Raw genomic sequence first — 12,156 nt, 5'->3', positions numbered from 1 at the left:
GCTAACTGCTAACCCTTATGGAAATTGGGGGTTGGGGGTGGAATAAATAAATAAATAAATAAATCAACCCCATGTGTTATTCAGTGGCTGTGTCGTCTGCTCTCAGTTGAAAAGAATCTATGTCACGTCTTAGCATTGGAATTGACGCTCTTCTTTGATGTAATTAGACCTACCATTTCAATAATAATTCTTGAATAGATGGGTCTTGAAGCCTTTTGTATTTTTTACTTTCAATATAAACAAATGTATATTTCTCCTCCATGTTGTTTACCTTGTTGCTATGTAACCAGAACGTCAAAAGTTTTACGTGAAAATACACCAATAGGAGACATTGATATTGCAGTGACAATCCCCGGCCCCCCAGGTCCATCGGTCGGCTACACGCGGCTAATCAGGGGCGGGAACGGGAATCGGAAATGGCGTCAGTTGTTCGTCAGCGTAAGCAAAATAATGGTAAAAGAGATCCGAAGAAGTTAGCTGGAAGAAAACTGTCAGCAATTGGAAGGTACAATTAATGCTATGTTAATATGTACTTCATTGCAGGTGACTACTTCAAACGGACATGTGAATGAATGTGCCTGTAAATTTCGGTTGTTTGAATAAAAGTTAGGTTAAACCAGAAACACAGGTTGCTTTTATATGTTTACTGCAGGAATGAAGAAATTCCCTCAAATCCGAATCCAGCAGACATAGGAATTGTTTATCCAAGCGGCGATACAGCTTTCAAGGCATTGTTGTCAGCTCGATTTTGTGCAGCAATGTGGAATTCCATTTCTGATTGTGATGAAACATTTAATTACTGGGAGCCAGTAAGTCTGTTACTTCTACTAGTTGCAGGTTACATTAATTAGTTTTAGGACCTCAGCCCACTGTAGAAAGTTGAAAACATGGTAGCCAGCCACACCAGCACATAATTATGAATAAGGCAACACAATTATTATTTTTGTTTGGTGATCTAAGTTGTGGTTACTAAAAGTGAAACAAATATTGAACCTGGAAGGACCAGTGACAGAAATCTGTCATTTATAATAATATAATAGTATTTTGTTTTGCTAATTTGAAGAGTAAAGCACTGGTTTTTATATCTTCTCATTAAAATGCTGTTCCAGAGTCATTATTTGCTGTTTGGTAAGGGATTCCAGACATGGGAGTATAGTCCAGAATATGCTCTTCGCTCATATACGTATCTCTTGATTCATGTGGTCCCTGCCTGGCTATACCATCAGCTCCTCCAACCAAACAGATTTCTTATTTTCTACTTCTCTCGCTGTCTACTTGGTCTGCTGTGTGCTTTTTGTGAAGTCTATTTCTACAAGTAAGTATATAAACATTACACTGTTATTTTGAGATAGCCACCAAAATGTAACACAATGTTGTAATAAAATAATTTATACAAGTTATGTTAAACATGAACACAAACTTTTGATTAGAAGGCTGAGACAGAAGAGATCCCTTGGAAGATCTAGGCATAGATGAGAGGATAATATTAAAATAGGTCTTAAATAGATTTAGAGGGTGTGAGCTGAATTAATTCAGCTCAGAATAGGTATCAGCAGTAGGATTTTGTGAACATGGCAATGAATGTTCAGAGCATTTAAGAATCTTCAAGTATCTATCATCTATAAAAGTCAAGGAATTGTGGCTTGATTCCTGGGAGGGATGAGACTTTCTTTTTCATCTCCAGAGTGCAGGTCAGCTTTTTGGGCTATCTAGTCTTGTATACAGTGGGTAGTAAGGGCGTTTTCCCNGTGGAGAAATTAAATTTTTATAGCATGACCCAGCTTTTAACGTACATTATCAGAATTCGTAGATATAATGCTAATCAGCAATGTAAACTTGTACCTTGTGCTTGCAAGATGTTCTAGCGACTTTAGAGTGTGACAGGAAGTTGTTGATTGCTTGACAGCTGTCCTGGTTTCGAGTTCTTTCGACTAAACATTATGGCAGATCCTAGCAAGAAGATGCATATAAGTGATGAGGTGTTTTATGAACTGTTACAAGAGAATGAATACAGTGGTATTTCAGGGAGTGAATATGATGGTGATAGTGAAATAAATGTGAACATTTCATCAGGTGGTGAATAATGTTTCAGCTGCAATGAAGGAGAAAATGTCAGCAACAGTAGCATGCAACCTGATGTATGGGCAAATTCAGGTGCTGAGCACCACATTTGCCATTTATTCCTGTTATAAATGTATATTTAGAATACCATAGTAACCCCTTGGAATATATTGAACTGTTTTTATGGCAGATATTGTGGAAGTAATAGCCAGAGAAACAAATCGGTATGCCCCAAAATTTTTAGAAAACATGCCTAATATGAAACTAAAATGTAGGACCCATAACTGGGCTTGTATTGAAAACTACATAATTATAAAATATTCACAGTGTTTGGTACTCGAGTTGAAGAAATGTTTCCAGTGGTATAAATGTTTTACTGATGATTTCATAGTCTGTAGACGATAAGAGTTTTGCAGTGATGTTTGGAAAAGCAGTTCAGTTCATTCATCTATACTAGCCTTGAGCTTGCAGGGGAAATATAAATTTTAAGCCCACACAGCAATAAGAAACTCTGTTTATCAATGATGCATACACAGTGTTGCTAGACAGATTTGTCAGCTGACCAATATGATTGTGTTTCATTTCTAAACAACAGGCACCAGTCAAGAACACATGTATTGAATGTGCATGACTCAGGCATAGGTGTGTAAGATCACATAGTCTGAACTGAAATGAAAGTCGGTGGCGACAGTGGTGGATTTTTTGATAATAAAGCCAAAAGTACAGAATTTTGCTAAAAAATATATAAACTTTTATGTAATGGCTACAGAAATGAAAATACAGGTACATGAAATCTGATAATTGATCTTTCAGAGGCTTTTTGTTCAATAATTTTATAGTGACACATGATTGAGATATATTATTTTAAAAAGGGAGCAGAAGTTATAAAATTAAATGCCACAGTGACAAATTTAAATGTCCAGGAGGATTTAATGTGCCACGGTGTGAAAGATAAGAACACGGAAAACAACCACTTGACTGGTTAATAGATATTTGTGAAAACTGATATGCTGAACTTTTAGTGTGTGAGGTTATGTCTTGTTCAAATTTTATTTTCTTGCATCAATTTGAAGAGCCTAATTGAAGTTTTACATGTATCCTTTGAGACATTTACAGATTTTTATAAAACTTAATGTTTTGCAGCTTTATTAAAGAATTAGTATAATACCATGTGTACACTTTATTTACCTTCATTAATTTTAAGCACCATTTTAAGGGTTTAATTGAACTTTAACATATATGTGTTCTTCAAATTTATGAACGTTTTGTAATGAAATTTGATACATGAGAATTCTGATATAGGTATGTTACTCTTTGGAAGCTTAAGTCACTTTAATTTATTTTAAGCTACACAGTACTTAGGAGCCTACTTGCATTATTAGCATGTCTGAATAAGAATTCACAAAATGCCTTCAACAGAAGTGGTATGGGGCTATAAAATTCACATGACAGTGTCTTGTATCGTTATAAGACTAATACTGGTTTAAAGCTTACTGATATAAATGAAATTACTAATACAATGGGAGACTGAAATTTTGCTGACAGACTTTTTTAAGGTGTTTAAGAGTATTTTCATGGGTACCCATAGACTGTTCAGGATAGAAGAATAATTAAAAATAATTGATGCTTGGTATTAATACATGCAATATTCCTTCTTCCTTCCCCCCTTTCTTTTTGATTTTTTCCAAAATTTTGGCGGGGGGATACTCGATCCCCCCCCTCCCCAAAGCATCTAAGACACTGCCTCTCTCATCCCGTGTAATTTATAGTATATGGTGGGCATTTCAATTACAAAGATTGTCATTATACTATGTACGATTTGAGGTTCTCACAGCGGTGGTTATGAAGAATATTATCATCTTGGACATAAAGCCATGTAGTTCACTGAAAGTTAACCGATGTTTCAGAGGAACATATCACTTTCAAGGTCGAAGAATAAGCCAAGCTAGAAATCAGCATGAAAGCATGTGAAGGTTGAGGTGATATGTTCCTCTGAAATGTCTCTTGATTTTCAAAGGACTACATGGCTTTATATCCCAGAAGATAGTACTTTTCATCATTATACTGTTTTCTTAAGCCACTGTTCTCTCCTGGTTCCAGATATCCTCAACAGCCTGTTCTCAGACAACCCCAGTCCTCATTCTTCTGTTGTGGTGTGACACACATTTCATGCTCATATAAAAGAGTATTTAAAATCTTAGTTTTTATGAAATATATTTATACTCTTAGTGTGAATCCTGTATTTTATTATCTTAATTCTTTTTGGAGCTATTGTCATTTCAATTATGATTTGGTTCAAACCGTAATGAAAGTCTGTTTTCTGTGTGTGTTCTAGGAGTATCTGTCGTGAGTTTGGAATTCAGGTTGGTCGTCTAGCATTGGCATTTCTTGTGTTTAGTGCTGGAATGTTCATATCCAGTACAGCTTTCCTGCCGTCAACATTTTCCATGTAAGAAACATTTTTTGTGGGAAATAGTAAATTGGGATAATAGTAAACTACCATCACAATAGGTGTTTTGACTTAACACTTCGCGGACTGGTGGCATATTTTTATGTCCAGCGCTTTTAAACGTGGCGGACCGGTGGCATATTATTATGGCTTTGGGACACGTTATGTTGAAACACACTATACCTTGCTCTGGCACCAGGCAGACGCATGACTGGTGCGTGATAGACCTCTTGAATATTTGCTTCATAGTCAGTAACATGACCCCGCTGTTTATGACCCAACTGTTTTCCTTTCTCACTCCAAAAGAAAATGCCTTTGTTCATCTTCCAGCTGCATGCACCAGGCAGGAAGTTACTAGTGCAAAATGGATCAAGGTCGGAAGAGGTTGAGGTCCAAGCGTTTTCCCAGAGAACCAGAAATATCTGACTTGTTCTCCGATGAGCTATCTGACGTCCCTTGTGAGTCTGCTAGTGATAGCGACTCACAATCTGATAGTGAGTGTGGCAGGGGCGAACAAAAAATTGTGGCCACAGACAGTGAAAGTGAAAGTGACAGTAGCTCTGACGAAAGTGCAGGTAGAAACATTGCGGGGACAGCCACATGGGGAAAAGTAGACAACACGCCTGCTTTGGGACAGTTTACTGGAAATCCAGGGGTGAAGCAAATTCCATTGGTCCCAACGCAAGTGTCTGAAGTAGCGGAACTGTTTTTCCACAATTCACAATTCGAGCATGGTTGATGTTCAAAGGAGACATGGACAGGTAAAGAAGCCTGTTTGTATTTCCGAGTATAATATGTTCGTGAAGGGAGTTGATAGAGCCGATCAGTATTTGGCCTATTATTCTGTTCCTCAGAAAACAGTAAAGTGGACAAAGAAAGTTGCCTTGTGGCTTATAAATTGTGCCATTTTCAATTCATTTTTGGTTTTCAAAAATCTAAACCCTCATTCAAAATTGAAATACAAGGCATTTCTGCTGAATGTGGCAAAAGCCTGGGCTACAGACCACACGGTTGCGGCAGATGCGGCGGCAGACACAGTCTTCGTACAACAGGGGCTGTCTACTCCCACCCCACGCAGGCCTCATTTTGACCCCCCTGGGCAACTCTCGGGTGATATGCGGAAACATACCCTCGTGAATATTGTGAAGAATGAACATGCCAAGGGGAAGCAGCCTTCTAGGCGATGCTGTGTTTGCAGAGTACACAACAAAAGGAGTATGACTGTCTACATGTGCAAGTTCTGTGTAATGCCACTTCACAGAGAGGAATGTTTCCAGAAATATCACACTCTCAAGCACTTCTAGGAGCATTGGTAAGTGTTCTCCAAAAATTTTAGTTCATAAAATTAATTAGGAGATTTTATATTAATTTTTAAAGTGAACAGTGCACAAGTTAGGGTAGTAGGTTTAAAAATGCCGGTCCCCAGGGGGATTTAAATATTTAAACTGCCGGTCCGCAAAGTGTTAAAATACATACACTTATATCCTATAATGCACAATATGATTAAAGTCGAACGTTTCTCAATCACAGCAGCTTCCTGGTGTTGTAAAGTTTTTAAAAGTTTCTAGATGTTATTTAAAAATAACCTTTATTGTCAATAGTTAAAATTTTTTAAACCACATAGGTTTGTGCCCGTACTCCTATCGTCCTTCTTGTATGGGGCAGATTTTGTGCCGCCTGTCTGTCTTGATGAGGAGGTTCTTGATGTTGTCCAGGGTTTGTTCGTGACTTGCTGTGTTGTTTTACAATCTTTTGGTTTGGATTAAATCTTTGAATGTGATGCTTCATTTTCAAGAAGATACTGAATGAGGTATAGGAAGAATTTGTTATAGTTAAGTCTTTCTGACAGGTGAAGTACGTTTGTTCTGCATCGCTTCTGTATTTTATTTACACGTAACCACTTTCTCATTGGGGACCTATATTGCATTTAGTTATACATAAACTAACTTTGTGTAATTTGAGGTGAATGTTGTTTTGTTAATCTCATGGAGGATGGTTAAAACTGAAATTACAGCTACATTTTTATGAGTTGTTTTATATTTTTGCAGGTATATGTGCTTGGTGTCACTTGGAGCGTGGTATCAAAGGAAGTATGAACTTGCCATATTCACTACAGCACTGTCATCATTCCTCAGTTGGCCTTTTGCTGCATTGATAGGGTGAGACAGTATATTATTTACTGGAATATTACTGTAATTTAAGGGTGGCTGTGTTTTTCAAGTTGGCGTAGAACTCACAATTCACTTACAAGTGAAATCACTGTGTAAAATTAAATTGTTGGTTTATCAGTTACTTTTAATACTGTGACATGTTGCGCAATGGAGGAGAACCCCTCCCTACCCAGCAGTGACGTGGCAACTCTGGCCACAGTGACGTGGCGGATGAGCCAGTGCTCCGTTCCCCCCCTCCGCGGTGATGTAACACGCAACGCAGCTGTGACATGGGTAACAGCCGTAACAGTGGTACTGATTGCATAACAGGCAAGCGCTGCGACTATATAAGTGAACCACACTGCCTACGGAGTTGAGTTGAAATGTGGCCGTCGCCAAGTTCAGTTATCGCAGTTAGTTGAAGTGTATCAGCGGCTGAAGATAGTTCTCAAGTTCTCCAGTCAGCAGTGAACGAGTTAAAGTGTATCAGCGGCCGAAAATAGTTCTCCAGTCAGCAGCCCAAAGTTGGAGTCTATCAGCCGTCGTGGAAAGAAGAACTGAACGTGTGTGTGATAATCAGGATAGTTTGTGATTACCGAGTAATAATTGGGAGTGTGTGATACAGTTGCATTTGTATAGCTCCCGTACTGAATACATGTAGACTACTGAAGACAGAGTGAATTGATTTGCGAATAGGGTTATAAATTGTGAACCCCCGCAACTGTGTTATAAATAATTGTAGCCGATACTTGTAAGTTGTTAAATAAACCAATTAACAATCTGAACGGCGTCTTCAGTCGCTAAACACATTACAATACATTACAGTAGGGTGTATGTTCTGAACGTGAACCAGAAAGGTAACAATAGAGAATGTTTTATTAATATTAATATTGTTTATTTTACTGTTTTCAAAAAATTAATCAAATGAGCCAAGGGATGCTGGTGATGGTGAAGGCAAAGTATGGAAAGGCTCCCTTGCAGAAATTGAAGGCTCCAAGTCGGGAACGGCATCTCTCATCATGGCATTCTTTAAAATATACAATGCATGTAGCAGTGTCAGGACTGACAAGACCGCAACAACATTAACACCATCACCACCATGGGAGGCTAACATATATTACGCAATATAAAACTTAACTAACTCCATGAAAAATCTAGCAGAGTGGGATACCAAGCTCAAAAATCATGTATAGGCGCTATACAGTAGGAATACTAATACAACCCATCATAATTGGCAAGAAGGATCTCAGCACAGTGTGTTACCCCAGTCACATTTGCTACAACTTCAATTAAATAGCAGTCACATGAAAGTCTAAATAAGTCCCATTAACATAAATTAATAAATTGTACAATTTTAATTTCAGTTTTATTCAATTTTAAGCAATAGTCATTACCTCAATGGACTTCATGTGTCAGTTTTAATAATAATAATAATATAGTGTTTTAATAATAATAAGTGTATAACTGGACTCCCAAATCTATGCACTAATGACAGACCATAGCAACACATTACATAGTATTTATTTTTAACTATTCAATTTAAGATTTCAATTTANTATACACGGTGCCAAATCCCAGAAGACTGCTTTCTTCATTGTTAAAAACTGATTATCATTTAAATCTTATGATGCCACTCATATGAATATTTGAGAATGTACATGCTGGAATGAAAGGTAACAATGATAACATAGAGCACAATATCTCTGACGAATAGAAGTATATTGCATTTTATTTTCATGTTCAGTGTGTAAATTTTGTAGTCATTGTCATCATTGTCATTGGTGATGATGGCAACAAAATCTGACTGATAAATTTCGTTCACATTAAGAAAAACCAGTTACAAAGAGTACAACATTTTCTTGTTGTGATATACATAATTCACTTCAGACTTCTTATATTGGACAAACACAACCAGACTGATCTAATTGTCTGATATGATGATTGCTACCTGTGAGGCAGATTTCTGTTTACATTCCTTCGAACTCAGAATATGGACAGTGATAGAGATCTAGCCAAAATATAAAAATATTTTTCTATATACATCTGTTTACCTCTTGTGTAGCACACTTGTTCTTAGAATACCAGAATATGTATACATAATATAAGAGCAATACAAAAGTAGAATTTATTTACTGAATACTTTACAGAGTTCCCATAGCAGTTGACATGCTTTTCCGAAGAAGGGAAATTATCAAATTCTTCAACTGGAGTTTAATATCTGTAGCAGTTATTCTTGTAAGTATAACAGTATGTGTGTAAATATGCTTTCTATGTGTGTTTTATTTTTGATTTCATTAGCTTTAAAGTCATCTGTTTTGTAAAACACCTCATGGTATGGAACATTGCAAAGGAAGATTCTATACAGATTTAGAGAATAAGGGTCCAGATGAGACCCGGTATGCTAAGTTCTAACTTAAGCGATTTACTAAATTTCTTTCCAGGAAAAACTAATGAATGCTGTATCTTCTTACTGGTGGCTCTTAAAAACATTTGTTTTCATATCTTCATTTGATAACTTGAGCCCTTTCTTATGCCATAAAGTGTGTAGGGAGAATCAATAAAGTGTTGCAGCTTCCTACATGGAGTCAGTTTAACTTACACTATCAGTTTTCAACAAATTGAATGCAAATATACGAGGACATGTAGTATGGTTAAAGGCAGTAAGTATCATCTGTGAGTAATTTGAAATTAACTTTTAGTGACTACTATGAAAGTATGTGGTATAGATCTTAGGCCCCCCCCATACACACACTTTGGCCTTCCGATTGACCTCAGGCAAAACTTTCACAGTTTGTCCTCTCCCGTTCCTTCCCCATACACGTGCAGATAAACCAGCAGGCTTCATGCAACAGTCACGGTCTTCCAGCCTATGTTGCTGACACTAAGGGCCCCCATACACACACAGTTTGGCCTTCTGATCGACCTTACAGGCAAAACTTTCACAGTTTGCCCTCTCCCTCTCCTTCCCCATACATGCGCAAATAAACCAGCAGGCTTCCAGCATATATTGCTGAGTCACACACGTCACGTGCTATGTCCTGCAGGTAGAACTGATGGACTGACAGGTGTCCTACAGTCCAACAGTCCAAACGATTGGCTGGCTGGCCGGCTGCACCACACACATCAGTTTTGCCTTTCAGTCTTCAACTGTGCAGGCCCAATGGGAGGCCAGACTGTGTGTGTATGGGGGCCCTTAATCTTGATGTAAATTCAAAATACTCCTATGTAGGCATAACGGTTTTAAAAATATGTATTGCTTGCTTGTGTGTTGTGTTATATAGTGTTTTTAATTTTTAAACCACTTCTCTTGTCAAGTAAGTCTGGAAAATTTCAGATATAAAATGACACGTTTTGAATGGATTCTAAAAAATGGGAAACTTTTTGTACATAAGAAATGTGGTTCTTATAGGCGTTCATGGAAACAGCTGTGCTAGAAGACAGATAAAAATTTATGGTACAAGATTTTTGGAATGACTGTGACAAGGTCAGGCTACACAGACTTCTATGCAAAGTAGTTTAATATTATTATGTTGATGCTGTGTACTAATCACTATCAGCTATGAAGTGGAGGTCTCAGTCTGTACTGGTTGTCCTAAAAATAATTGCAACCAGGACCTTCAATGATCTATTGTGCTTATGTTTATTTGTATCTATATAAAACTGTTCACAGAAAATAAATTTACATTTCAAGTTCATTTTAGTACATACCACCATGTTGAAATGCTTAAGTAAAACAAAATGATGTGGAATTAATTATAAATGAAACAGGTGAGATGTTTTCAGAGCACAAAATGGGCCTTACATTGAACTTCACTAACACCAAACAGGTAGGCCGTGCCATAGCTCAAGCGGTTAGTTGCTGGCTTCCCACCACAGTGGCTCGGGTTCGAACCTGTGTCTGGTCAAGTGGGATTTGTGGTGGACAAGGTGGCGCTGGGGCAGGTTATCTCAGAGTACTTCAGTTTCCCCTGCCAATTTTCATTCCACCGAATTCTCCATCATAACCACCCTGGGCAGGTACAATAGGCTGATAAAAGGCCCACGTGTCAAGTGGACCCAGCTGGACTCCACCCCCCATTATGCAAACACCAAACAGGTTGGTCTAGAGGTTATGCTCTAGACCTGTAGTTCTCAACCTTTGTGAGACTGTGGCATAGTAAATTCCTTTTTATACAACGAGAGCCCAGCATAATGGATGCCATGACCTGTTACTGGTCCGTGGCCCGGTGGTTGAGAAACACTGCTCTGGACTGCATTTGGGAGGTTCTCATTTCAAATTTCAGCTAGTTTTTCCATGGTTTTTCCCAGTCCCTGCAATAAAATGAAGGGATAGCACATTGATTAGGCCATGACCACTTCCATGTCTTTTTCAATTCATCATTCATTTGTAATCCCACAATCTAATGCCGTATAGTCTTAGTACTTAAAGTATCATTAAATAACCTGCAAATAAAACTAACAATATGGATAAAAATCACTCTTTATGGTTTTTCTTCATATTTCTTGCTTTCTAGCAGTAATTGTTCCAGAATAGCTGTGCTTGAAAACTGCACCATGACTTCTTAGATACATTGTATTTTTGTACCATGTGAAAGCTAATTGACTCCTTTTTATGATTTTCAGTTACCCATGGTGAAATTAGACTCCTCATATTTTGGCCATTTGGTGGTGGCCCCATTCAACATAGTGTATTACAATGTATTCACATCCCACGGACCAGACTTGTATGGCACTGAACCATTCCATTTCTACTTCATTAATTTGTTTCTCAATTTCAATTTGTTGTTTGTTGCTGCTATATTAACACCTCTCATGTTGGTAAGTATGTTGCGCATAGTCTGGTCATGTGTTGTAAAGTCAGTATGATTTATAATGTAGCGTGTTTGGAGTAGATACTTCCATGGTAACGCAATAACAGTGGGCCGTTGCGTAGGAATTGCAGAATCAACAAACGTGTTTCCCCAGAGATAGAAGGTTCGTTACGTAACAATGGATTGACAAAACAGCAGAAACTGAACTTTCGAAAATGGTGTGTTCTATCTGGTCCAGAACCCACCTACATAAGGGTTGAATGCATTCGCTGTGTCAGTCTTGAGATAGTTGCCATTGAAGGGAGTTAGAAGACCAGAGTTGGAAGAGTACAATTGGAAGATAGCCGCTGCAAAATGCAGTGGAAGTGACACTCATCGTACTTGGGTGTGTAAGAGTGAGCATTCAAGAAATATCCGCTAAATCTGAGACCCACGTGAAGTTATTAGTCGGACTGCATAGGCAACACGCAGCAATAATCTTAATGCATTAGTATAATATTTGTTTTCACGTTTTATATTTTGGTCTTCAGGTTGTTAGTGTGAAATCTTGTAGGTGGATACAANCGTAGGTGAGTGGACAATATTAAAATGGATCTTAGAGAGATAGGATGGTATGGTATGGATTGGATTGATCTGGCTTAGGATAGGGACCAGTGGAGGGCTCTTGTGAACATGGTAATGAACC

At 37.9% G+C, this 12,156-nt stretch overlaps 2 protein-coding genes across 12 annotated transcripts in view; one reads left to right on the top strand and one right to left on the bottom strand.

Moving 5' to 3' along the window:
- LOC111863192 (cilia- and flagella-associated protein 300) overlaps nt 1-381 on the bottom strand; it is a 12,642-nt gene extending 12,261 nt beyond the window's left edge. The window contains exon 1 of the mRNA XM_023849275.2: nt 174-381. Within this exon, the coding sequence (XP_023705043.2) occupies nt 174-370 (197 nt within the window). The 5' untranslated portion in view covers nt 371-381. The remainder of the gene's footprint in view (nt 1-173) is intronic.
- LOC111863191 (alpha-1,2-mannosyltransferase ALG9) overlaps nt 357-12,156 on the top strand; it is a 32,671-nt gene continuing 20,871 nt past the window's right edge. For 10 of the 11 annotated variants that reach the window (XM_023849271.2, XM_033750957.1, XM_023849272.2 and 7 more), the window contains exons 1-7: nt 357-505; nt 653-809; nt 1,110-1,315; nt 4,397-4,510; nt 6,559-6,669; nt 8,808-8,895; nt 11,284-11,478. In XM_023849271.2, the coding sequence (XP_023705039.1) occupies nt 417-505; nt 653-809; nt 1,110-1,315; nt 4,397-4,510; nt 6,559-6,669; nt 8,808-8,895; nt 11,284-11,478 (960 nt within the window). In that variant the 5' untranslated portion in view covers nt 357-416. Of the gene's footprint in view, nt 544-652; nt 810-1,109; nt 1,316-4,396; nt 4,511-6,558; nt 6,670-8,807; nt 8,896-11,283; nt 11,479-12,156 lie in introns of all 11 variants that reach the window. The other variant, XM_023849274.2, reaches the window with a different exon arrangement.

Source organism: Cryptotermes secundus, unplaced genomic scaffold (assembly GCF_002891405.2).
Source record: "Cryptotermes secundus unplaced genomic scaffold, Csec_1.0 scaffold517, whole genome shotgun sequence".
NCBI classification, from domain to species: Eukaryota; Metazoa; Arthropoda; class Insecta; order Blattodea; family Kalotermitidae; genus Cryptotermes; species Cryptotermes secundus.
The sequence above is the reverse complement of the archived record's forward strand: the minus strand, read 5'-3'. Positions and strand labels throughout refer to the sequence as shown.